Source organism: Candoia aspera, chromosome 3 (genome assembly GCF_035149785.1).
Source record: "Candoia aspera isolate rCanAsp1 chromosome 3, rCanAsp1.hap2, whole genome shotgun sequence".
Taxonomy (NCBI): domain Eukaryota; kingdom Metazoa; phylum Chordata; class Lepidosauria; order Squamata; family Boidae; genus Candoia; species Candoia aspera.
The window spans coordinates 57,960,076-57,983,902 of NC_086155.1; the positions used below are offsets into that span (position 1 = coordinate 57,960,076).

The 23,827-nt window shown below is 39.0% G+C and overlaps 1 protein-coding gene across 1 annotated transcript; it reads left to right on the top strand.

Annotated features, from left to right (window-relative positions):
* Positions 1-318: 318 nt before the first annotated feature.
* On the top strand, positions 319-15,314 carry MMACHC (metabolism of cobalamin associated C). The gene is made up of 4 exons (XM_063297819.1): positions 319-441; positions 8,742-8,936; positions 12,172-12,324; positions 14,571-15,314. The coding sequence occupies exons 1-4, from the start codon at positions 361-363 to the stop codon at positions 14,880-14,882; spliced, it is 741 nt and encodes a 246-aa protein (XP_063153889.1). The 5' UTR covers positions 319-360; the 3' UTR covers positions 14,883-15,314.
* The last annotated feature ends 8,513 nt before the right edge of the window (positions 15,315-23,827 follow it).

Here is a 23,827-nt window from a genome sequence, read left to right on the forward strand (position 1 = left end):
GCGCCCTCCGCGGAGCCCTGGCCTCGGCGGGAGTTCGAGCGCGTCCTCCGTAGACCGCTAAGAGCTCGAGGCCGGCCGATTCCGCCTTCCGCTAAGCCGCGGAGGCTTCTGGACTGGAAAGTCTGTGTGTCCTGTTGATTACACTGAGCGGGAACGTTGCTGGCGGGGCCGCAATCGTGGATATCCAGGCGGACACCCAAGAATTCTCTTGTAGCCAGTCGCGGGATACTCGTAGGAAGGCCAACGAAGGCATCGCCGGCAGTTGTCCCCGAGCGCTTTACACCTCTTGCCACGCCGGGCATGTGGGCGAGGGCTTTCCGCGAAAACTACATTTCCCATAGTACTTCGCGTTCGAGCATCATGGAGTTACTGGTGGTCCATCTGGAAAAGAGGATCCGAGATCACCTGGAAAATCTGGGCTTTGAGATTTATCCATTTAAGGTACCGCATGCATCTCGGGGAGTAGAGCGCTTAGTTAAGGAGGAATATAAATATATACTTTTTATTGTACGCAGCTGGTCAGCTCTATAGTTGTAGCGTGGGCAATTCTCACGCAGAAAGGCGTAAGTTGTAGCTCACGAACATGTATTAGTCGGAAAAAGTGCTACCAGACTTCTGTTCTGATTTTTTTGCCACTATAGCCCAACGCAGCTCTCCTCCTATACTATCTAGAGGGTTTCCTTTCCCTGATGTAATACAGTGATTATAATGTTATGGGATAACTATCCTTGTATGATATATATATATATAAAGAGGGGGTGGGGCTGTTTTATCTGATTAGTTCATGTGCTGGTCCCACACTGAATAGGAGCATTTTGTTTACTTTATGCTGTAATGCAATATTACTATGCTTTTGGTGGGGCTGCTGTTCCCTATATAAAATCATTTTTTAATTATTACTAATTTATTACTGTTTATTTTTTGTACTTTTCTACATGTTGGATATATTTAAATTACACATATTGGCATTCATATGTCATATAGGCAAGACTCAAGCACGCTTTTTAATATTATTTGTAGAAACAATATATGCTGTACCAAAACATTTTGCTGTAGCATAATTTTGTTATTTTTAGGTGAGATATTAGGGAATTGTAGAAATTAATGCTGTTGTGTGAGAATGGTGGAAATAATAGATAAATAGATCGAATTGTTAAGTTACTGCTTCATCTGTGAACAAATGATTCCTGTGTCAATTTTTCTCCAGTTCATTACAAAGATGTAATTAATTTTAATTGCTGCTACTTACATTTTTCAGTCTTACTTTTTCTGATCTTTCCTGTAATATCACCAACTTTATGTCACTTCTTTATTCTTCTGAATCAATAGCTCAACTATGTTTTTTTTACAAATTTTTTGTTCCATTGAAAGATCCACTGAGCAAGATACAGAGTAACTTGTGAAAACCAGTGAACTGTTGATTTCAAGTGCTCCTTGGCAATCCAGCATCCTTTTTATATGTAAAGGAATCCTGTTGCTTAGGTTGTGCACAAAAATCTCAATTGCTTACTGTTGTTACTGTCTCTTTGGATTGCATTTGTCAGTAGCATTCTGGTTTACACATCATGCTGAACCACAATGTGGCTTGATCAGGGCTGTCCAGGCCATCTGCTGTGATTTGTAAATCAGTTTTTTTTTCCTTAGGATGCACATAAAATTTTATAATGCTCTGAAGAAAACATCACTTATTCTGAATATTATATAGATCAGGTTCATAAAAGACACTAAGCCCCAATGTAGTTTGTCTGGTTTTGATCTAGTGTGTTGTGTCAAATAAGCTTTAATACAGGATCTATGATAGGGATGAACCCAAGGGCTTTGGGGTGGCATATTGCATCCAGTCATGTGGTTAATCATTTTTCCTTCCTGTCACATTAACAATGATAATTTAGTAACAACTTCTGGAGATAACTGGGGACTGCAACAAAGTCTTTGCAGGGCCTTAGGTTGCTCTGAGGCCCCAGGTTGTGGACTTCTGGTTTATGGTGTAGTGTAGAATGTGAACTCAAAATAACCTAACATAAATATGATTAAGCCAACCATTGCTCAATATGATGTGTGAAGTGATAGTATGAACAGCTGATAGAAGCAGCTTTCTGAAGAACTATCAAAATTGTGGTGTTAAAAGGAAATACAAATTGTTATAAACTTGGGAATATGGGCAACAATAAATTATATGGAAATGAATGTCAAGTACCATCGACTTGAAAGTTAAACACTGATGCTAAGGAGGTAAATCACTTGCAAATAGGTGGGGTGGGTCCTACCCATAATTTAAACATTAACTTACAGGAGGAAAAAGTCCCATCTTAGTGCCTAGATTTCCATGCTTTTTTAAAGTCTTTATGCAAGCCACCCTATTAAAATATAGCTCTTGCAGAAGGAATAGTATAGAGGTGAGAGAAAGATATAGGACACAATCCCCTCATGGTCTGCTGAGGTACCAGCAGTGCTGGAGATTATGAAAGGATTCTAATCTGGGCACTCAAAGGAAAATTGCATACACAGTAACCTCAGTATAACAGATTGCTGTCTCTAGCTGTCTTCTAACGTTTGAAGAGCTGAAAGACATATACTGAATTAGAGATGTTTCCTATTTCTGGTTTAAAGGGAAGGTATTTCATTTGCATTTTCTAACATGCCAAATATATATTTTTCCAACCAAATTAATTTATAAACTACCAAATATGAGAAATCTTTCCCTCATTATTTAGGGGATCCAACGTTTCAGACAAGTTCTGCTAACAGCAAATTGTGCCAAGTATTTTAAGTATTGCAAACAATAGGAATGTGATGTTAGTTCTGTAGAACTTTACTGTTTCAAAGTCAGCAAGGCAACCCTATTATCTTGCCACAGCAGTTGTCAGCCAGTGCCAATATGAAGTAATTATATGACATTTTGGCTTAGCTGAACAGAAACAATAAATAGCAGTGCAAATGCCAGGGCACAGAGTATAGAAACCCCACCACTTCTACCCTTATGCCTGTGGCTGACTCCCATCAAACCTGAGTAGTATCCTGACATACCCACATGAATCAGGCATGAGTGACACCAATAGGTGCATGGCAGTGGAGAATTGTCTTCATATTACTAGGCCCCACTATGCAACTAATGTACAGTACATCAAGTACGCATATAGTCATAGTCTCTATGTAACAATGTTTTTTATGAGGCAGAGGCCACCAAAATGAGAGGCTGCAGTGATCCCTGTAAACATACATTTAAATTCTTTTACAGAAGCTGGCTTCCCATTGAACCATGAGCTAGTCATAAAAATATATAACACTCTTCCAGGAACCAGTGCTAATTATTTTATTGGATGGTCCACTAGGAAAGAAATAGGCAATGGTAGCTTGAGTATGGAAACTGTCAGAAAAGTCAAATTCAACAAACTTGCCTAAAGTCAAACCTGGACAGAAATAGTTATATTAGAGACAAAAGAAAAAAGGCAGAATAAAGATCCATCCTGCACATACAGTATGATGGAGGAAGGCTGTAGAAAGGAAAATACATGATGGGCACATCATACCAGCCATAGATGCCAAACCCAGTATGATTGTATGAAGTGGTGATTTCTCACCAAACAAGAGAATTTTTTATTTATTATATTTTTATCACTGCCCATCTCTCCCACACAGAATACTTAACATTCATCTATTATGGTTCACATAGTGTACTATACTGTGGTTTGTTAAATAAGCCACAATAGCTGGATTCACATTATCCTAAATCAGTGATTTGTAAACTTAATACAACATGCTAAGTCAAAACTAAATAAATTATATTATGGCTTAGTGCAATTTATAAACTCAACCATGCCCTCTTGCATCACTTAAATAATCTCTTAGAGCTTTTATTTACTCAAATGCATGCTCAATCTCCTTGGTTTCCTGGGCCTACCAGTTCTTGCCTCAGCAGACCATAGTACCTTTATGCAGTTTTTCTGACACCAGATTGCATGGTCCATCACAGAAGTGGTAACAGGAATGAGCATCATTACTCTCACTGGAGCTCAAGTGACATGATGATGAGTCCTTGTAATGGGAAGTCTTTTGAGATTCCATTTAGAGTTCAAGACTCGAATAAGCCAGAATCATATGATGGTAGGTAGGACCCCATCAACTAACACAGATTAACAATGAATCAATTGCTATACCCAAGCTTTTATTGAACAGTATCAGAGATCAGTTTGTGGAACCAGCACACATTAATAGGCTTGCCAACCTCTATGTCCCCAAACAATTTCTGTGCATTTGAAAGTATTACAACAGAATAATGGGATGCTGAATCCAATTGCTGAACTCTCTTGTTAGATACAGTTTCCCCTGTTTATGTAATTATTTGTGGAGGACTTTGCAAAATTGCAGGAGTCCTGATGGGCCAAGAAGGGTGGCAACCCCATCGAAGAATAGCTGGAATCATAATGGTCAGGGTTTCAGCTTGAACTGTAGTCCATACGTATTGCACACAGGGCATGAGGAATAACCTCACCTCAGCACCTATTAGACAGCCAAGAAAGACAAAGCAGTAACTAACATTTAGTTCAGCGATAGCAATATATGGACCCTAGCATTTGATCAGGGCTGGGTAGCCCTTGGGCTGCATGTTGCCCCTGGCATTCAGGTTGTGATCCCCAGAGTTTCCACAAATCATGCCACTGAAAATTAGCAGCAGAATACCTATTCTGGGTAGCATTATTTTCTCCATTGCTTTAGCTAAAATAGGGAGGGAAATGACTTCATTATGCCTCTGTCTCCTAGCACTGTACTCTTGAACTACCTCTGAAGGATGAGCCTCCACCCACTCAGAAAAATTTGTTTTCCATTATAGGCCAGAAAAAGAAAAAATACAGCACCAAACTACAGGAAGTTTGTTTCCCAAGGCCTAGATGCACAGGAGATGTTTATGAACAAGTGATTAATATATAGTAGTGTATAGTATAATCACAAAAAAGGTACTTACCCCTCCACTCTAGGGCTTTGTGATGATCTCTGTGGGTAGTAGCTATTTGTAATGTTCCATGTATCCATCTGTGATCCTGGAAATCAAAAAGGCATGCATGTTTGGCTAGCAGTAGCACCATTTGCAGCCCTACTTCTCTTTGTTGTTTATTTGTTCAGTCGCTTCCGACTCTTCATGACTTCATGGACCAGCCCACGCCAGAGCTTCCTGTTGGTTGTCAACACCCCCAGATCCCCCAGGGACGAGTCCGTCACCTCTAGAATATCATCCATCCACCTTGCCCTTGGTCGGCCCCTCTTCCTTTTGCCCTCCACTCTCCCTAGCATCAGCATCTTCTCCAGGGTGTCCTGTCTTCTCATTATGTGGCCAAAGTATTTCAGTTTTGCCTTTAATATCATTCCCTCAAGTGAACAGTCTGGCTTTATTTCCTGGAGGATGGACTGGTTTGATCTTCTTGCAGTCCAAGGCACTCTCAGAATTTTCCTCCAACACCACAGTTCCAAAGCATCGATCTTCCTTCTCTCAGCCTTCCTTATGGTCCAGCTCTCGCAGCCATATGTTACTACGGGGAACACCATTGCTTTAACAATGCAGACCTTTGTTGTCAGTGTGATGTCTCTGCTCTTAACTATTTCATCGAGATTTGTCATTGCTCTTCTTCCAAGGATTAAGCGTCTTCTGATTTCCTGACTGCAGTCAGCATCTGCAGTAATCTTTGCACCTAGAAATACGAAGTCTTTCACTGCTTCTACATTTTCTCCCTCTATTTGTAGTTATCAATCAGGCTGGTTGCCATAATCTTGGTTTTTTTGAGGTTTAGCTGCAAGCCAGCTTTTGCACTTTCTTCTTGCACCTTCATCATAAGGCTCCTCAGTTCCTCTTTGCTTTCAGCCATCAAAGTGGTATCATCTGCATATCTGAGATTGTTAATGTTTCCTCCAGCGATTTTAACTCCAGCCTTGGATTCCTCAAGCCCAGCATGTTGCATGATGTGTTCTGCGTACAAGTTGAATAGGTAGGGTGAGAGTATACAACCCCGCCGTACTCCTTTCCCAATCTTAAACCAGTTCGTTGTTCCGTGGTCTGTTCTTACTGTTGCTACTTGGTTGTTATACAGATTCTTCGGGAGGCATACAAGATGACTTGGTATCCCCATACTAACTACATGCATATTTATTGGCTGAATTCACACATTACACTAATCTATAATGAGATTTGTTTCACTTTGCTTTAGCATGTTGTGTGAATCTTGCTGCTATGGCTTCTAAGTCAGAGTTTATGATTTAGTGTGCTGTACAAATTTAGGCAAATGAGGTTTAGTAAATAAACCATTGTCAAGCAAACTAAGGCTTAGCATATGTGAATTATGCCATTCTGTCGTCCATTCTGGGAAACACTGCTAGTTGCCCTTGAGGGTTTACTCAACCTACAGTTTCCATTGAGTGCAAGGCCTGGGGGGAAATGAGAGGGACATCTGAAACAAATTCTGAAAGATGGGTTTTCTCTAGTCTAAGTTACTTGTGTAGCGTGTTTTCTCCTTGTATCTTCAACTGAAGAATCCTGTTCATTTGTTTGTGGAATCCTGATGCAAGGAATCAGTGGTAGAGTATGGTTTCTGGAAAAAGAAGCATTAGCAGTCTGCTCTATTCTCTTGGTCAGAGTGTTGTACAGGGTCTTCCACTTTGAGCTGTATTTTCACAACATGCTTACCCATAATTAATAATAATTTACTCTGCCCAATTGCTAGGTTTGCATGACATTCAGCTATAAGGTAGTAGCTCAAGCTTGGGTACATAAAACTTGTCAAGCTAAAATGTCATTAGCTGTTTTGCAGCTAAGTCGTGCAAACAAAATCAGCATATGAAGTACCTTTTTTCTAAGTCTGAACTTGTTTGTTTTAAGCGTGTAGAACAAGAGAAAAGAGATAAAACCCTATTCAGTATGATCTGTCAGTTAAGCAAGGAGTTTCATAGCAAAAGTTTATGTCCTCGTATGATTTGATTAAAATTAGCCCAAATCCTATGTTTTATTCTGACAGTGTAGGCACAGAAGGAGGGAATGTTCAAGTTACATTCACACAATTTGTGCTGAATTAGTCCAATCCCCTGGCTTTGCATGACTCAGTGAACACACACTAGCCTAGTGTCTTGTGTGAACCCAGCCCATGTAGTTAGTTTATAGTTTGGTTTACTTAACATGCTTACCCATGGTTAATTAATACACTGTAAACTAGCCAATCCCACTGGGTGTTTACACAAACACTTAACCACAAACTAGCCAACCACATTGTAATTTAGAGTGTTGTGTGAATTCAGCCTATCTTATGTCAGCATACCTCTGACATTTTGCCTGAATAAAATTGCTTATGTTGGCAAAGTTTCAACAGCTACTAGGATAAGTGGCTCATCCTAGAGTTTCTAGGACAGCACAATTTAAAGATAGGCTTGTACGTTCAGTGTTACAAAGGCCATTAAATCAGTTAATCCTCATTTAGATTTAGAGAAGGGAGAACAAAAGCAAGATACCATCACTGACTAGTGATCTCTCTATTCATGGGTTACCCAATTAGCCCACTTTTCTGTGCTTGAATGATATACTATGACTTGGAGTCAAATTAGATATGTTAGAACTATGTGAATGAACCCAGTCATGTAAAAAGAGGTTGTAGGTGATAAGAATTTTCACAACAAAAAAGGTGCGTGTGAATGAAGCAAGCAGAACCATTTCCAGTTTCTCTTCCCAACTCATTTCTCACCAACTAAGCTACAATATACTGTGTTCAAATTAGACATTATAGGAAATCTGCATATTTTAAACATTTTATGCCAAAATGCACGCAAAATTGCAGTCAGACCTATTTGAGTAAATAAGTGTCAGGTTGCCATCTGATTTAGAACACTATTACCTGCCTCCAAGTAGCACTTAAAACTCGTCTTGTGATCCCCTGCTCATGACCCCAAGTGCTTGGTCTGCCTTTTAGTTCCTCATTTTTCAGTGTGAAACACATGGTTTAGTGAAGGTCCCAAGATTCTTGCTTGCTGCTGTTCACATCCCTTATGACATCACAAGGAGCAGAGATGCTATGTCATTAACTCAAATCAGAGGGTGGGTTGTGAACTCTAAATTAATTCCAGTTTTGCAGCAAATCAATTAGTACTAGAAATCAAAGTTTAAACATCTTCAATTTCATTTCTTGTATTTGTGTTTTCAGTTGCATTGTGAAATCATGATATAAAGTTGATTTAAACTCACTTTTCCTAAAACTGACAACCATAGTTTCCCAGGCTGAAAAAAAGTAAGCTGTTTGGTTCATTCATACAGATGCATCAGAAGGAGTTGCAGTGATCCTGCTAAAATCTTATCTTGGCTTATTAAGTTGAGAGATGATTACTGTTTTACTTGGATTTCCCCCCCTACTTTATTTTGCATAACTTGTCCTAATACTAGCCTAACAAATAAATCTGATATACAAACCAGCTTCCCATTTCTGTTTCTACCCTTTCTGCCTGTTCAGACCTTGAAAGATAGAAAGCTGAAACTTGGGAAAAGTATGCAGCTGTTGTTAACTTTCTGTGTGCTTGTCTGGCCTTTTTTTTTTCAACACATCCCAAAGCACCAGATTATGGAATGAAGACATCTGAATCTTTCAATTGTAAAAAAAATAATAATGTTACTGCTACTTTTTTCTATGAAATTTCCTGCATTCAGACTCAGCTGTCCCATCTATTCTTAGAGGCCAGTTTTCCTATTCTAATAGCCTTTTTTTTCTCTCCTGAAGGTAGGATGGTACAATGAGGTCCTTCCTCCAGGTTTGCATTTGCAGTACTCTGATAATACTCTGGCGTTTGTAGTACTTAGCATTCCTGCCATGTTTGACAAGGCATTCAAACCCTTCCTGAAGAAACAGCTGCTGAAGAAGATTCATGATCCAGTGGATCAATGCATTTCTTATCACCTCTTGCTGGTTAGGGAGGTAAGACATTTTAATACATTGCTCCCTTTTGTCACTTCTCTGTTACAAATACAAAAACAGACCTGATGGATTATGGTAAGACTCCATCATAATCCAGTATCCTATTTCTAACAGTAGATAGCCATTTGCTTCCAGGATGCACACAAATAAGGCCTATTATTTGCATTTATTCAAAGGCAAACTCATGGTTTTGGCATATAAACATAATGTTGGCATAGTTTGGCAACACCTTTTCTGACCCAAACCATAATGTTCTGCCCCAATAAATAACAAAAGCAATCTTACGGACTTTTATTCTATTCCACTCCTATAGGAGCTATGTTGCTGATCTCTAGTGCATGGCTTAACATTATGTATGAGTCTGGCCAATTGTGGCTTATTCATGAAACTGTGGCCAAGGATACCATAGTTTTGTATGTCAGCTAATATGATTAAAATTTCATTTAACCAGTATTGCTAATATCAACAGATGAACACATTTATGAGTTGTATCCATATCTATTGTAAGCCAGCAGCTACTGCCAACTCTTCTGAGAGCTAGTGGGGTATGATGGTGTAGAGTAGAAAGACCAAGGTTCAAGTCCATTCCTAGCCACATAATCTCACTAGGTGACTTTGGGCCACTCATTTCTCTCAGCCCTCTCTACCACATATGGTTGCTGCTATGAGAAAAACTAGAAATGAGGAACATGATATATGCCACCAAAACTCCTGGATGAAGAGTAATATAAATCTAATAAATGAATACAATTCTTGTCCTTACATGCCAACATTTTCTTGTTTATATTTGTCCTAAAAATGTTGTCATGGTTAGTTGAGTTCAGGTTCTAATGTTGAAGAAAAAAATGTTTCTGATCCACTAGAGACCCAAATAACATGACTGCTAAATTTAGCAATGGAATCTTTAATTCAATTGCTTCATTACAAAGTTTTTGGAATGCAGTATTATGCTTAGCTTACCAATTCTGTTATATATATTTGTTGATAGTTTTAAGAGCTAATAAAGCAGGGATTACCTGACTCTTCCTCAGGAAACTTCTTCTTGTTAGTTTAATAATCTAGTTTTAGTACTGTAATGCTTTCCACAAATCTAGGCAAGATAGACATTAGGTTAACAGGTCTGAAAGTTTTGCCTCTTTTCAAAAATATTTCTTTTACTACTTTCCAGTCATTCTATAGAAGGCCAGTTTTAGTGCCAAGTTGCTTGTTTTCATAGAAGGTTAACAGTATTACTATGTACATGCCAGTGAAATGCAGTTATTTATTTTTAATTTTCTATTTAGATGCTATTCATCTCTTGTCCTTTATTTAATTGTTTAATTGTGCTTCTATTAGATGTGGTCCTAATTTAAAACAATCATATTGTAAAGTGAGTTGGGGAAGTAAAATAGGTGGATGAATAGAATTAGTCAGCAAAGGACCTTGAAGCATTTTACAATGTTTGTTTTGTTATAGTGATGAAAGTCCTATTGGCTATTCTTTACAGTAGCCTTCTACAATCTGGGTAACCTGGCAAGAGATTAAGGGAATTATAGCCCAATATATCAGGAGGTACCAATTTGAAAGGCAATATGAGATTGTTGCTGTGGGAATGAATAAAGAGAGAATATCATACGGCAGAAGCAAATAATATATAGTTGGCATTGTACAGAACACAAAGCAGTTAGCAGGCCCAAGAATCCAATATCATAGCACAGGATGGCAGCAAAGAGTCAGGCTTTTCTGTATCTCTTTGCTGCTGTCTCATCGTAAACTGGATTTTTGCAGTCCAGATATGATAGATCTGTTGTATATCCATGAAAATAAGTAATGGATATGGTAATTCCATTAGATTAGCTAGCTGGGGAATTCTAGAAGTCCACACATTTTAAAGTGGCCAAGGTTAAAAAAACACTGCGTTAGATCATTATACTTTAGGGAAGCACATACCTTATTGTACATTTTAGTTGCTAATAGCCTAAATAAAGGAGACAGTGTATCCTTCATAGTTCTAACTGTATTTTAGTTTGTAGCAGTCATAGTTAGGTTTTTAATTTTATTGGGATTAGGGAACAGTGTGGTTATATTATACAAAGATGATTTAATTCTGGACTGTGCCACTTTAGACTGAAGATGAAGGATAATTTTTCTAAATATTTGAAATTTTGATGATTAAAAAACCAGTACAAAAAATAAATATTACTTAATTATATCTACAAGCAGACACAATCAAACATCTTTCTTCAAAAGTATAACAACAAACACGATTTTCCATATAATAAGAGAAAGGGACATAGAAAATTATCTTTCTGTGCAAGTATATCACTGCCTTAGGAAATTGTTTGTGGAGCAAATAGTTACCTCAAACATTTGTTTTAGTTATTATCTTTGCACCAAACTCACAATATGCTGGTGCAATTGAGTGAAATAATTCCTAGGGTTTATGGATTTGATTCTTTTATAAGCAAGAGCATATGATGCACTCCATCGGGATGGTGCCTTTATATCACATGACATGATTTCACCTTTTGTGGCTTCTGTTCCTGTTTGAAAAATGGCTTGACAAGCAAACAGGTGTGCAAACACAACAATGCTTTCCATTATACACACACCTGCTGAGTGGTTGCCTCTATGCGCAGAGGCAATTATGGCTGTTAAGTCTCTGGCATATGATAATTTTCTTTGCTTTTCTTCCGTTTGCTCCAATCTACCTCTTGCAGCCACCCAGATGGACTTTGTGATAGAGTGATACTCTGCTTGGCTGTAGTTAAGTCAGTGCTGTACAAAGGTAATTACCAACAAATTTGACCCTTCAGAGTAGTTTTTCTTGTTTCTCCACTTTCCAGTGTTTAAAATATTAATTCAAATTGTTATCAGTCAGCTGCCTCAGTTTTAATATGTATGCAAACAAAAAATAAATAAGCCTTTGTGGAGACACTTTTTTACTTTAGGATTGTTTATAAGCCACTTATTGAAAGTCTTGCTTCTTTTGCACATGAAAAGACCTATGAATTTCTTAAAGGAATTGATGAAATAATTTTCAGAATCCCAAGATTAAAATCAACAATACCTGAGAGAATACAACGCTGTGTGCTTCAGATCTTTTCATTGTAAGAAGTTGTAACTTCTTTGCCACCATCTCATACCTTAGAAGAGGCAGGAATTTGTAGAGATGTTTCTTACATTTCTACATGTATCTGCAGTCACTATTCCTTTACAATGCAAGTTCACTTCTAATGGAAACTCTTCTTTCCAGAGTCTTGCTGACCAGCAGGTGGATATCATGTATGATTATGAGATCCTGCCTAACCGGAAGCCCAAATTCCTGGCCCAAACAGCAGCACATGTGGCTGGTGCTGCATACTTCTACCAGAGAAAAGATGTACATCAAGATTCCTGGGGAGAAAAAGTAAGCAGATTGGCAGGAGCAGGAGAGTTTTTTCATTGAGGACTGATGGGTCAATTCTGATTTTATCAATTCAGGAGAATCAAGTATATTTTGCAGATTCTGTACCTGATTTTCTCTTCCATTCCACTTGTGTTATTATCAAGCTTGCACTTACACCTTGTGTATACATCCTCAGTTCCATGGTTTAGCCCAAGACCTTTCGCTTTCTTCTCTTGGACAGATTATGAAATTGGAGATAAATGTAATATAATTATTTTTCTTTAGTACAATGGGTTTTGTTAGGTTTTTCAAATATTTTGACAAGGATTGGTGTGTGAGAAGAAATAAAAAATCTCCAACATTCATTGTGAATAATGGCTGCTGCCTAGGATCTGATGATATTTTGAGGTTTCAGCACATATTGCTTCCAAAATTTGATTTTTTTTTCTCAGCACTTTGTAATGTTTCATAAATTACTTTATTTTAAAAATTGCTTTTGAAAATAACTACTTTTTCCCAATAATTTTATTATAACTATATTAAACAGATAAAACTCATACAAGAACTTAATACAAAAATACACTGAAAAAAGAAAAGAAAAAAATATTAAAGTGCAGGAAAAAAAATTCCCCCCAAAAAAAGAAAAAAAGAGGGGAAGAAAAAAAGAGGGGAAGAAGAAACTTGCTCCTTTATCCCCAGCAAGTATATTCAACATTAAAAACTTATCACTGTTAAATCGTAGCATACAACTAAGTACAACTTCATTCTATACCTCACCCCATTGCTTTTGAAAATAACTTTAGATTTGTTATTTTTTTTAAATATGGAATTCAAATTCTTTCCTATTGATGTCTGTATACATATCTGTATATGGAATACAGGCAGGCATGACTAGTCTTGATTTTATGATTTGATTTGTTAAGAATGAAAATACAGAGGGGCTTGTTCATTATATGTGGCAGATAATTACTAAGCTGTCCTAGAGGATTTGACAGGGTAGAGGGGGAGTATAGCTTGATAATAGAACACTTACTTTATATATCCCCACACTAGTGGTGGTCAGATTAGATATGTGTTTACATTATCAATCTTATGAGGCAAATAGCTGAAAGCCAGCCTCTAGATTATTTCTGTTTTTGAAAGCCGATGTTCAGTACTATTCTGCACCTGGCTGTTTCATATCTTAAACAAGTAGCAAAGTTTAATTCCAAAGCATATGTTCTGCTTTTCTTGTAGGGAAACAACGTAGCCATTAAGCATTTTAGATACTTGCCCTCAGTTTTTTGACAGGAAGCCAGGATCAAGTAATTAAATATATGTATCATTAAAAAAATTATACATGAAATCTAAGGTTAAACAATACTCATGATCAAATACTTTATGGATGCAATCATGTGCTCACTAATCTGGGAGTAAGAAGCAATGAACTTAGTGAAGTTTATTTCTGACTGCGTATTGTATTGTGGTGCACACGTGTATAATGGCTGAGACTTGAATAATGGCTGGGAGAATAGGGGTGTCTCTGTCCCCACTTGACAAGTAGTCCCTGATGTTCTCCCCCAGAGTAAATATGACTGTTGGTCTGATAAATTTGCCACACTCCTGCTGTAACAATTTGTGCATATTCTTGCTTGGGATGAATCCCACTGAATTCAGTGGACATACTTCCAAGTTAATATTCCTAGCACCCTATTCATAGGATTGGACAATAAATTAGTAACCTACTCTGTGAATAGCCAGTTATACTGCTGACAAATAGGTGCCTAATTTAATTGCTTCATTTTTCCAAAGAGTTGAAAATAGTGGGCTATTCTTTTATATTATTTCAAAAGCCTTCTTGCCAATCCTGTTTCACTGTACGTAATAATGGGACAAAAGGAATGTGTATATAAGCCATGGAACTGAATACCTCTCACAATTAGTTTTCAACTTTGTTCAAAGCTATTTCCAAAGTAACTTAAAGGAAAGTTTCCACAGGTGTAAGGATTTGAAATATGATTGCAGTGGAAAACTCCAGGCCAAAGCTTGTTACTAAAGGTCCACAGTTACCTCTTGAAAAAAAGCAAATTGGGGCCATATGTCTATTTAATGTAGTTTATTTAGTTTAGGCATAAGGTGTTGTGTGAACCCAGCTATTGTGATGTATTTAGCAACCCAGGGATTACTGTGATGCATGTACCCAGTCAGCATTTGTCTTTTTTCTCCATAGGATTTGAGTGTTGCTTATCTTTAAATCCATGTTTTAAACCTGTTTCCTTTCACTTCAGAAGATCTATGGTGTTTGCATTCACCCCTCTTATGGAGGTTGGTTTGCAATCCGGGGTCTTCTGCTTTTCCCAGATATCAAGGTGCCCTTCTTGCTGCAGAAAAGCCCTATTGATTGTGTGCCAACAGAAGAAAAAAGAATAGAGCTGCTGGAGAAATTCAATTTCCACTGGCAAGACTGGAGCTATCGGGATATTATTGAAGTGAAAGATAAATACTCAGAAGAACAGAAAACCTACTTTGCAACTCCTCCAGCTGAGCGGTTAAAATTGCTGAAATTGCAAGAAGAATTGCAGAGAAATGTAATACTCTAAGTAGCTAGTTTCACTGTACAAAAAGATACAAAACACATTCTGCTGTGCCCTTTGCTATAGGGACAGAATTGATGGCTGGTGAACCCAAGATGGAAGGCAGGCACACTTTGCATGGAGTAAGTGAACACAGAAGGGACTTGCTTTCAAATAAACACAGAATTGTATTATGGAATTAATAACACTAAATGCCTGTAGATTCAGGCATAGAAATGTGTAAGTTAAATTTTATTTTATTAGTAATCAGGGGTAGGGGGAATTAGAACGATTCTTTGGCAGCAGGGGTAAAATCATAGGCTGTTTGTTGTATGCTCAGGAGAAACGTATTTGTAAATTGCACTTTTTGCTATCCTGGGAGAGAGATTCTCCAGACAGCAAATGTTTTGAAGCGTACTGCCTAGTCTTCCAGAGTATAAAGTTATTTCTGGTACGATACCATTTTAGTGATTCTCAGCACATACTTTGAAGTTTTGAAATCCTTTCATTTTGTTTGGTTGATTTCCTTCTTTCTTCACTTCTCGTAAAGCATTTGGGGGACTGTCTAACACATGTGATGAAGGAGAACTTAAACAGTTTTAAAGAAAGCACAATTAAAAGAAACCAAATGATCTGACTCTTTTTATTGTATTGTAATTACATGGTAATTGTGTGGCAATTATGCAGTTTAGTGAAAGGACATATTGAATGACAGTGAACAGCAACTTAGATTCATATTTTTGAACAAAGCAATCCTGCAAAATTATGCTGCTGAAAATGGATAATTTTGCTGCCAAATTTTGTGTAAGAGCCATGAGTTGCCTGTAGAGCCCAGCTTGTACTCCCCTGATGTAGGGGGTATATGGAAAAAGGTGCATTCAGGCAGAAATTCTTACTGCGTTATAAAAATGCTTCCTGACCACTAATGGAAACACTTCTGGTTGAAGAAGAGCCAGAGGACAATTGACTCTGCAAGTGTACAGAGTGGGCCCTCCTGTCTCACCTCACTGATAGTGCTGTTTTCCCCCATAATTTTAATGTAATTTTCAAACAGCTTCAACTTCTTTTGTTCCATCTCTCTTTTGCTCTCTCATTCTTTCATTAAAAAAAGTTGTTTGTATAACTTTTGTAATAGTCTACTGTATGACAACGCTTGAACACATTCCTGTTGGATTTGAATGTACATTTTCAGACTTACTATATGATTTTTTAATATTAAATTTATGCACTTCCCATCTCACAATAAAAGTGACTCTGGCGGCGCTTACAGATAAAAAGTCATAAAAAAGCCTTATAAAAATACAAAAAATAGAGGAAGATAAAAGAGGAAAACTAAAAGGCAGAGAGAGCGACTTTAAGCCTCCAATCACCCCCAGGTCTGCCTATCACTCTTGGATCCCCAAGCTAGTTGGCAGAACCATGTCTTGAGACACTTCCTGAAGGCCAGAAGAGTGGGGGCTAACCTCACCTCAGGGGGCAAGATGTCCCACAGGGCAGGGGCAATGGCAGAAGAGGCTCTACTCGGCCCCACCAGTTGGAATTCTTTAGCCAGCGGGGTCCATAACATGGCCTTCCTGCCAGACCAGGTGGGATGGGTCAATGTGGTTGGGATGAGATAGTTCCTTAGGTAACCTGGCCCCATGCCATTAAGGGCTTTAAAGGTCATAACCAACACCCTGAATTGGACCCGGAAGCACACCGGCACCCAATGCAGCCTGCACAGCAGAGGTGTTACATGTGCAGCCCTAGAGGTGCCCATAATTGCCTGTGCCGCCGCATTCTGCACCAGCTGCAGCTTCAGGATACTTTTCAAGAGTAGCCCCATGTAGAGTGCATTGCAGTAGTCCATACGGGAGATGACCAGGGTGTGCGTGACTGAGAGAAGGGCTTCCCAATCCAGGAAAGGGTGCCACTGGTGTACAACATGAAGTTGAGCAAAGGCCCTCCTAGCCACTGCTGCTACCTGCTCCTTAAGCAGGAGTCGTGAGTCCAGGAGAACCCCCAATTGCTCACCAGGTCCATCTGGGGCAGTGCAACCCCATCAGCTGAAACATGTTCCCCATCCAGTTCCCCACAGCCTTCAGGCACCGCGAAAGAACATCCATAGCATCACTTAAGTTCACCCGGGACAGAGATGTAGAATTGGGTATATCAGCATACTAATGATACCTCATCCTGTGGTGATGGATGATCTCACCCAGCAGCTACATGTAGATGTTAAAAAGGAGCAGAGAGCAATGAATCCTGAGGCACCCCACAGAGCAGAGGCCGTGGGTCAGACCTCGCTTTCTATCAACACTGATTGGGACAGGTCTTGGATGAAGGAGTGAACCGGTGCAAAACTGTGCCACCCACCCCCAACTCCAGATGCTGACCCAAAAGGATACCATGGTTGATGGCATTGAAGGGCGCACGGATATCAAGAAGAGCCAGGATGGATGTGCTGCCCCCATCCTGCTCTTGCCAGAGATCATCTAAAAGCGTGACCAATGCTGTTTCTGTCCCATATCCGGGCCTCAAACTTAACTGGAAGTGGTCCAGATAATCCTTTTCATCCAGGATCCTCTGGAGTTGCAGTGCAACCACCTTCTCTATCACCTTCCCTAGAAAGGGAAGGTGAGAGACTGGATGAAAATTGTCCAGGACGGTGGGGTCCAGTGATGGCTTCTTGAGGATAGGGTGAACCAGCGTCTCTTTAAAAGGTGACAGGAATGCCCCCTCCTCCAAGGATGAATTAACCAACACTAGAACCCACCCACATGTCACCTCTCAGGCAGCTTTGATCAGCTAGGAAGGGCATAGATCTAATATACAGGTGGCTGAGCTCACAAAGTGACCCTATCCACTTCCTTGGGTCCAACAGGATCAAACTTCCCAGATAACAGGGTAAGTCCACTCCCCAGGCATCTCCAAAGGACCTGCAGCACACTTGGCCTCCAACTGAGAATGAATCCAAGAGAGTTTATCCACTAGATGCCCAGCAAATTTATCTGCACAGCCCTGGAGGTAAACCTCTGAACCCCGCTTATCCAGGAGGGTCCAGGTAACTCTAAGCAGGGCTGCTGGGGGCACTGTGCGGAAGCAAGCGGAGAAATACTGGCATTTTGCCACTCTTACTACCACGAAGTAGGCCTTAATAGCATCTCTAGCTCATGTTCGATTGGATTTGTCCCTCGTCTTCCTCCAGCAGCACTCTGGATGTCTCTTGATCCTTTCCAGCTCCCTCAACCCTTCCGTGGTGGGAGCAGTGGGCCAAGAGAGGTCACATGGGTGCAATCCTGTCTAAGGCCTCAGCCGCCTTCCTATTCCAGGCAGCAGCCAATGCCTCAGCAGGACCGTGCAGCAGAACCTCAGGGATAACCCCCAGTTCCCTTTGGAACCCAGCTGGGTCCATCAGTTGCCGGGGTGGGGTGATCGAATTGCATTTGAAAATGCAATGCAACCCTTAAAATAAATTAAAACAGTTAATGCAGAAACTTCTCCCACCTAAACCAGGAAAAAGGTGCCCTCAATGCTGGCCCCACCTACATATGCAAAGGTGCCTGTCCACTTTGTATTGTAGCCATTCATTCTCAGTCTTCCTTCACCTAAAACAAATGTGTGGTTTCTGGTCATCAAAAGCTTGTCAACTGCCACTCCGTTAAAAGAAAGGAATACATTTTTTGTCCAAATTGCATAATTCAGGTGTGTGAGGAAAATGGAACAATGTGGCATAAAGAAATTATTCATTAACGTGAATCCAGGAGAAGCCACAATGATGTCAAAATGATGGCATGTGCTTCATGATGCCATTGTGCACAGGATGAGAATTATGGCACAGTTATGTCATTGTATCATTTGTGCTATGATATATGATGCATGTGATGTCACTTCTCCCCCCCCACCAACACACATGCAGATTTCAACTATTCTATATATTAGGAGCATCTAGGCTAATCTAACATAATCTGGTTTGTTTAGCTTTGTCTTAGCTTTTGGAAAGCTGTGAAAATATGGCTTTTCTGAGAGGACTTTTAGAAACTAAAAACTATGTTTTGCTTCCTCTCTGATCAGTGTTTTGTTTCTTTTAATTAGAGTTATGTTTATTGTATTTATTTGCATGATTTGATTTGTAAACTACCTAGAGATGGGTAATCATAATGGTGTGGAAATACTGGAAATAAAATAAATATATATCTGTAAGATGTAACTTGATATATATTCTGAAAAGAGAATAAAGCTGTAAAGTAGACAGAATTTAGTCAAGTGATATGATTCTTACTTTAGTTCTTACTCAAAAATGTGGTTGAAGCTTATTATAGTTAAATCTTCTGAGTGGCTTCTCCTTTTCTTGATGTCAGTGCCAGTGCTTGGGCATGGACAGGAAGAACCCCAAAATGTCAGAGATACAAATCCCAGCTGAATGAGCCAGAACACAGAGGAAAATATTGTGTCAGATATTTTAGGGGACTTGGCAGGCAAACTTGGAAATACAACTGTGAAAAATATGCCTACAGAATTATACAATTAAGACCAAAACCTTCTACATTATGCCAGAACTTGGGAGAAGAACACAGATGTTTCAGTCTTTTGTCTGAAATCCTTAAAGGAACTTACGTTGAGAATCTCCAGTTCCAGTTAAGGCTGTATCTGTATATTGCTGTGACCTTCTGAAGGGAAGTATGGAAGTTTTATGTATATAGCATGTCCCAGAATTTATTTTATGTTTGAGCAGCTGAGAATAGGTGAAGTCAGTTTTATTCACCCTGGAGACATTGAGATGGTCAGACTACAATTTCCATGAATTCCAGCCAGCGTGTTGTGATGTGTTCCTCTTAACTCTTTCACAGTTTTTCCTGTTTATTGAGAAGGTCACCTCTGACTTATAGCAGAGCAAGCCTTGCTTAAACAAATACAATTTGTATATGAAAATCTGGGATCCCCAAGGATGAAATTATACTCTATTGGTGAGTTAGGAGTCAGACACATTTTCATTGTGTTTGAGACTATGGTTGGTTGGTTTGCTTGTTTTTTCCTTGGCAGCTGTTCAGCTGCATGAGGCTAAAATCCATCTGTATTAAGCAGCAAATTGGGTGTTTAATCCTCGCTTGCTGGCACCAGAAGTAGCTGGGATTGGAAGGCCATCTCTGAAACAGCCAAGTCTGCAATCTGCCAGAGGGTAGCTAATTTCTAAATCGTTCACAACCTCTTTTCCACTGGTCTTCCCTTTGCAGCTTGCCAGCTGAGGGGCTGCTGCTGGAAATCTTAAGAGCACAGCCAGGTGCAGAGTTACCTTGGCATTTTTGCATGCAGAGTTTGATACCTGATGAGTAATAGAGGCTTCCTCTGAGAAGCAAACCAACTACTGTATCCTGATGGAGGATGGCAGCTGCCTTACAGTTAGTCAGTACTTTTATTTCAAAGAATTCTTGGTTTTTTTATAAGAATTTTATTAAGTTTCAAGCAAAGATAAAAGCTACAGAAAAACAAAAAACTACAAAGAAAAAAAAAACTAAAAATGTGTTGAAACACAAGAGAAAAAAATTTCAAAGTTGCAAAAAGCTACAAAAAGAGGTGACTGCCAACTTATAACAGCAAGGAAAAACCTGCCTGAGCCCGAAAAAAACTGCTGCATTGTCAGCAGGCACAGCTCTTCAGTCTGCCATGTCCCCCCTGGAAGTCCAAAGAATTCTGGTTTTTAATATCAAGCCCTTTTCTGGCTGTTGTTTTTTACTTTCTGCAAGGAGGATATCCCATGGCTGTGTGCCATCAAGAACTGCTGTGATGTCCTGCCTGACTTCCTTGAAATCACTTTTTGCCAGTTGATTCTACAATCTGATGGAAAAGAAATCTGCCCAGTAGAACATTAAAATGGCAGAACAGCCCCCCAAAAAATGGGGCAGAGAAAGGATATACCCCATCTCCTGCCAGATTATGGAGGTACCTACAGTGTATTTCAACAACTGAAGCCAGCAAGAACTCCAAAGGAATCAAACTTCTTTTGTGGGCTGGAAAGGGGTTTAAATTCAGCATAAATTCAACCAACCAAATATCAGCTCAGCTAAGATTTTACATTTTGACTACTTAGGATTGTGTACGCAATTCTTATTATGTATAAGAGACAACAAAATTAGTCACAGAATATGCTTGGAATCAAAAGAATAAAATTGAAATAGAAAGTTGCATTAAAATACTGAACAAATGTAATTAAGGAAACAATAATCATCAGCTGAATTGCATTACATTTTCTGTTCCAGAAATGGATTACAGAAATTATTTTCTTTCCTACTTCTACAACAGCTGTGGCTTATCCAGTAAAAAAGTTGGAGAATTGCCAGTCGGACTACTTTGGAAATATTTCCTTAGAGGCAACAGCTGAGATTGAGAAAATGGACAAGTAAAAATATAGACAGAAATAAAATAATATATCTGAATTCTTCTTAAATTGAAATCTTCCCCCACTGATGCACCTATGGCTATTTAGGATGGGGGTAAATTCAAAGAGGAATCTTTTCTTCCCATGTGTTTGTTTATTTGATTGATTTATTAACTATATATCTAGGCATATAAGTGCATAGATGAGTACCCATAGCCAATCAAACAGAACGAAATACTTGATGAAATAAAAAGGTTTTAAACATTTTCTGAAATACAAGAAGAAGAGGTGGCATTTGGGCCTCCAGGGGAAGCATTTCCATACAAAGTTAACTCTACTTGGCCAGACTGATCAACTTGAGATGGCTTATAGAGAGTTCTTCCCTCTGTGTGCTTTATGAGACTTGTACTACGTTAACTTGGGTGAAGTGATACATGACATACCCCTTTTGATGCAGGAGCAATAGCAACATAAGAGGAATTATATCTTTAACTTGCTCCATAATTATGTGTACTCCACAGTGTATTAATTGGTGTTAGTTACCCTGGTTGTTGCCGTCATATCAAACCAGTACCCTTCAGATGTGTTTGTTTTTAGAGCCCATAACTCCCAGTCAAGAGGGTACCAGGACACTTCTACTTTTTTAGGGGTGATTATGGGATTTGAGGCCAAGGTTGAGGTTTCCTGATGAGAAATGTCTGGGTCAATTACAGCACTGACCACTTGTCACCATACTGAAATCTGGCACTAGTCTGACTAGATGAAAAGAGAATATAAACCATCCTGAAGACTTTTAAATGTTCTGTTTATTCATAGTTGGTTTTGTTTTATCCACGCTCTTTTCAAGTTGGTAAAAATGCTCTCCAAGTTATTTTAACATTTCTTATGAATAGAGTCAATATGAATGATTAGAGGGAAGCATAATTTGTTAGGGCTCCTTTTTGCTGAACTGAGCACTGCTTTCAACCCAGGCCAGCTTTCCTGGATTGGTGAGTCACATCCTGGATCTTAAACCCTCTTACTAGCATTTCTTCCTGAAGGATGGGAAGGACAATAATTCCTTCTGCAAGGAACTCAGGATTCTCTTGAAGCATCTTTCTGTTTGTTAGCCTCTAAAATAATTGTTGGCTTCCCGAGAAAGTATTTTTGTAACTGAAAGATAAAGTAACGTACAGTATTACTTTTCCATTACATTCTGTTAGATTTTGCTTACCGTGTGGGCACCAAGTTTGAAGGAAAGTGTAGTCCGGTTCCTATTAGCTCATTTTTCATTCATTTGCTTTGTATTTTGCCTATCTGCTCAGAAAGCACTTTCCCATTTGGCTTTTAGTTTAGCAACTGCCTTTGTTTTTGTTTTTGTTTTTAAGTATAAACATCTACCACATCAGAAACTAATTAAAAAAGAAAACTGACTTAATTTCACATGTTGAATTGTGAGCTAATTAAGACATTCTACCTAGATACAGTATTGCTGTTTAATCTTATGCAATAGCATAATCTACTCTATTATAATTAACTATGCTTTCCATATTACATACTATTGTTCAGTATGTTGGGATTTTTGGTGATTTAAATAATTACTAAACTATGGTAGTTCATTTTTGTTTTATTATTTAACATATTTATATGTTAATTATAGTCTCAAATGTTTTGAACTAAATTTTTGCAAAGTCCATGTTTGTTAGATATTTAAGATGTTGAGGTTTCAGAACTGTAGCTCATTTTAATTATCAACATGTAATCTATTTTATAAATGTACTAGTTTTATGGAACAATAAAATGGCTGTCTACCCCTGTACTTTTGGATCCAGGAACATTTTAATCATCCATACTTTTAAAATAGACATATCAAGAAATCTTCTCCAATCAAACCATGATATTCATTCACTGCTTCAGGGCTGAACCCAATAGCTTGATTCACATGCCACCCAACATTTATAATGATTAATTAATTTAAAGTCATTCCTTCTTGCCCTCTTCTGTTCCTCTATCAAATAAGGTAAAGATTGAAGATCTTCTACTTACAGACCCTTTCCTTAGGGCTGGCCTGAAGAGTTAGGGCTTCCAGACCGTTTTTTAACAACTTATTTTTAAGGGTGTGAAGTGAGGGTTGTGTGAGGCTCACGATCTTTAAAGTCCGAACTCAGAAACTTCCAACACAAGCCACGAGGGATATGTGCAGTTCTTTAATTCAGACTTGCATCACGCTCTACCAAAGCCACGAATAACTTCCTTTCCCCCAGATCCTTCCCTTTCCCCCTTTTCATCCCGCCCACTGTTTCTTTCTCTTGGGATTCAATTTTGTTTTGGATTGAATTTCTTCTCTTCTGCCTTGCCTCCGCTGGCGCCAGCGCTTCTTCCATTCGTCTTGCCTCGATGTGTCAATTGCTTCTCTGATTGCTCCTCTGCTTTCGTGCCGGCCAGCGTGTTTCTCCCCCCACCCCCTTGTCATTCCTTTGTCCCTTACATTCCGTTCTTTAATGATCCTGTGTAAGGCTGGAGCATCCAATTGCAATTAGCTATTGCTCTTGGATTCTCCGTCCTTACAGGTTGGGGCAGGAAAAAAATAGTAAGGATAAATTTCAGCGTGCATAGGGAAAGAGATGAAAGTTGCCTT

Coding starts and splice junctions, on each gene's coding strand:
- MMACHC (XM_063297819.1), top strand. CDS start 361: ATGGAGTTACTGGTGGTCCATCTGGAAAAGAGGATCCGAGATCACCTG. Junction 442..8,741: donor TTGAGATTTATCCATTTAAG/GTACCGCATGCA, acceptor TCTCTCCTGAAG/GTAGGATGGTACAATGAGGT. Junction 12,325..14,570: donor AAGATTCCTGGGGAGAAAAA/GTAAGCAGATTG, acceptor CTTTCACTTCAG/AAGATCTATGGTGTTTGCAT.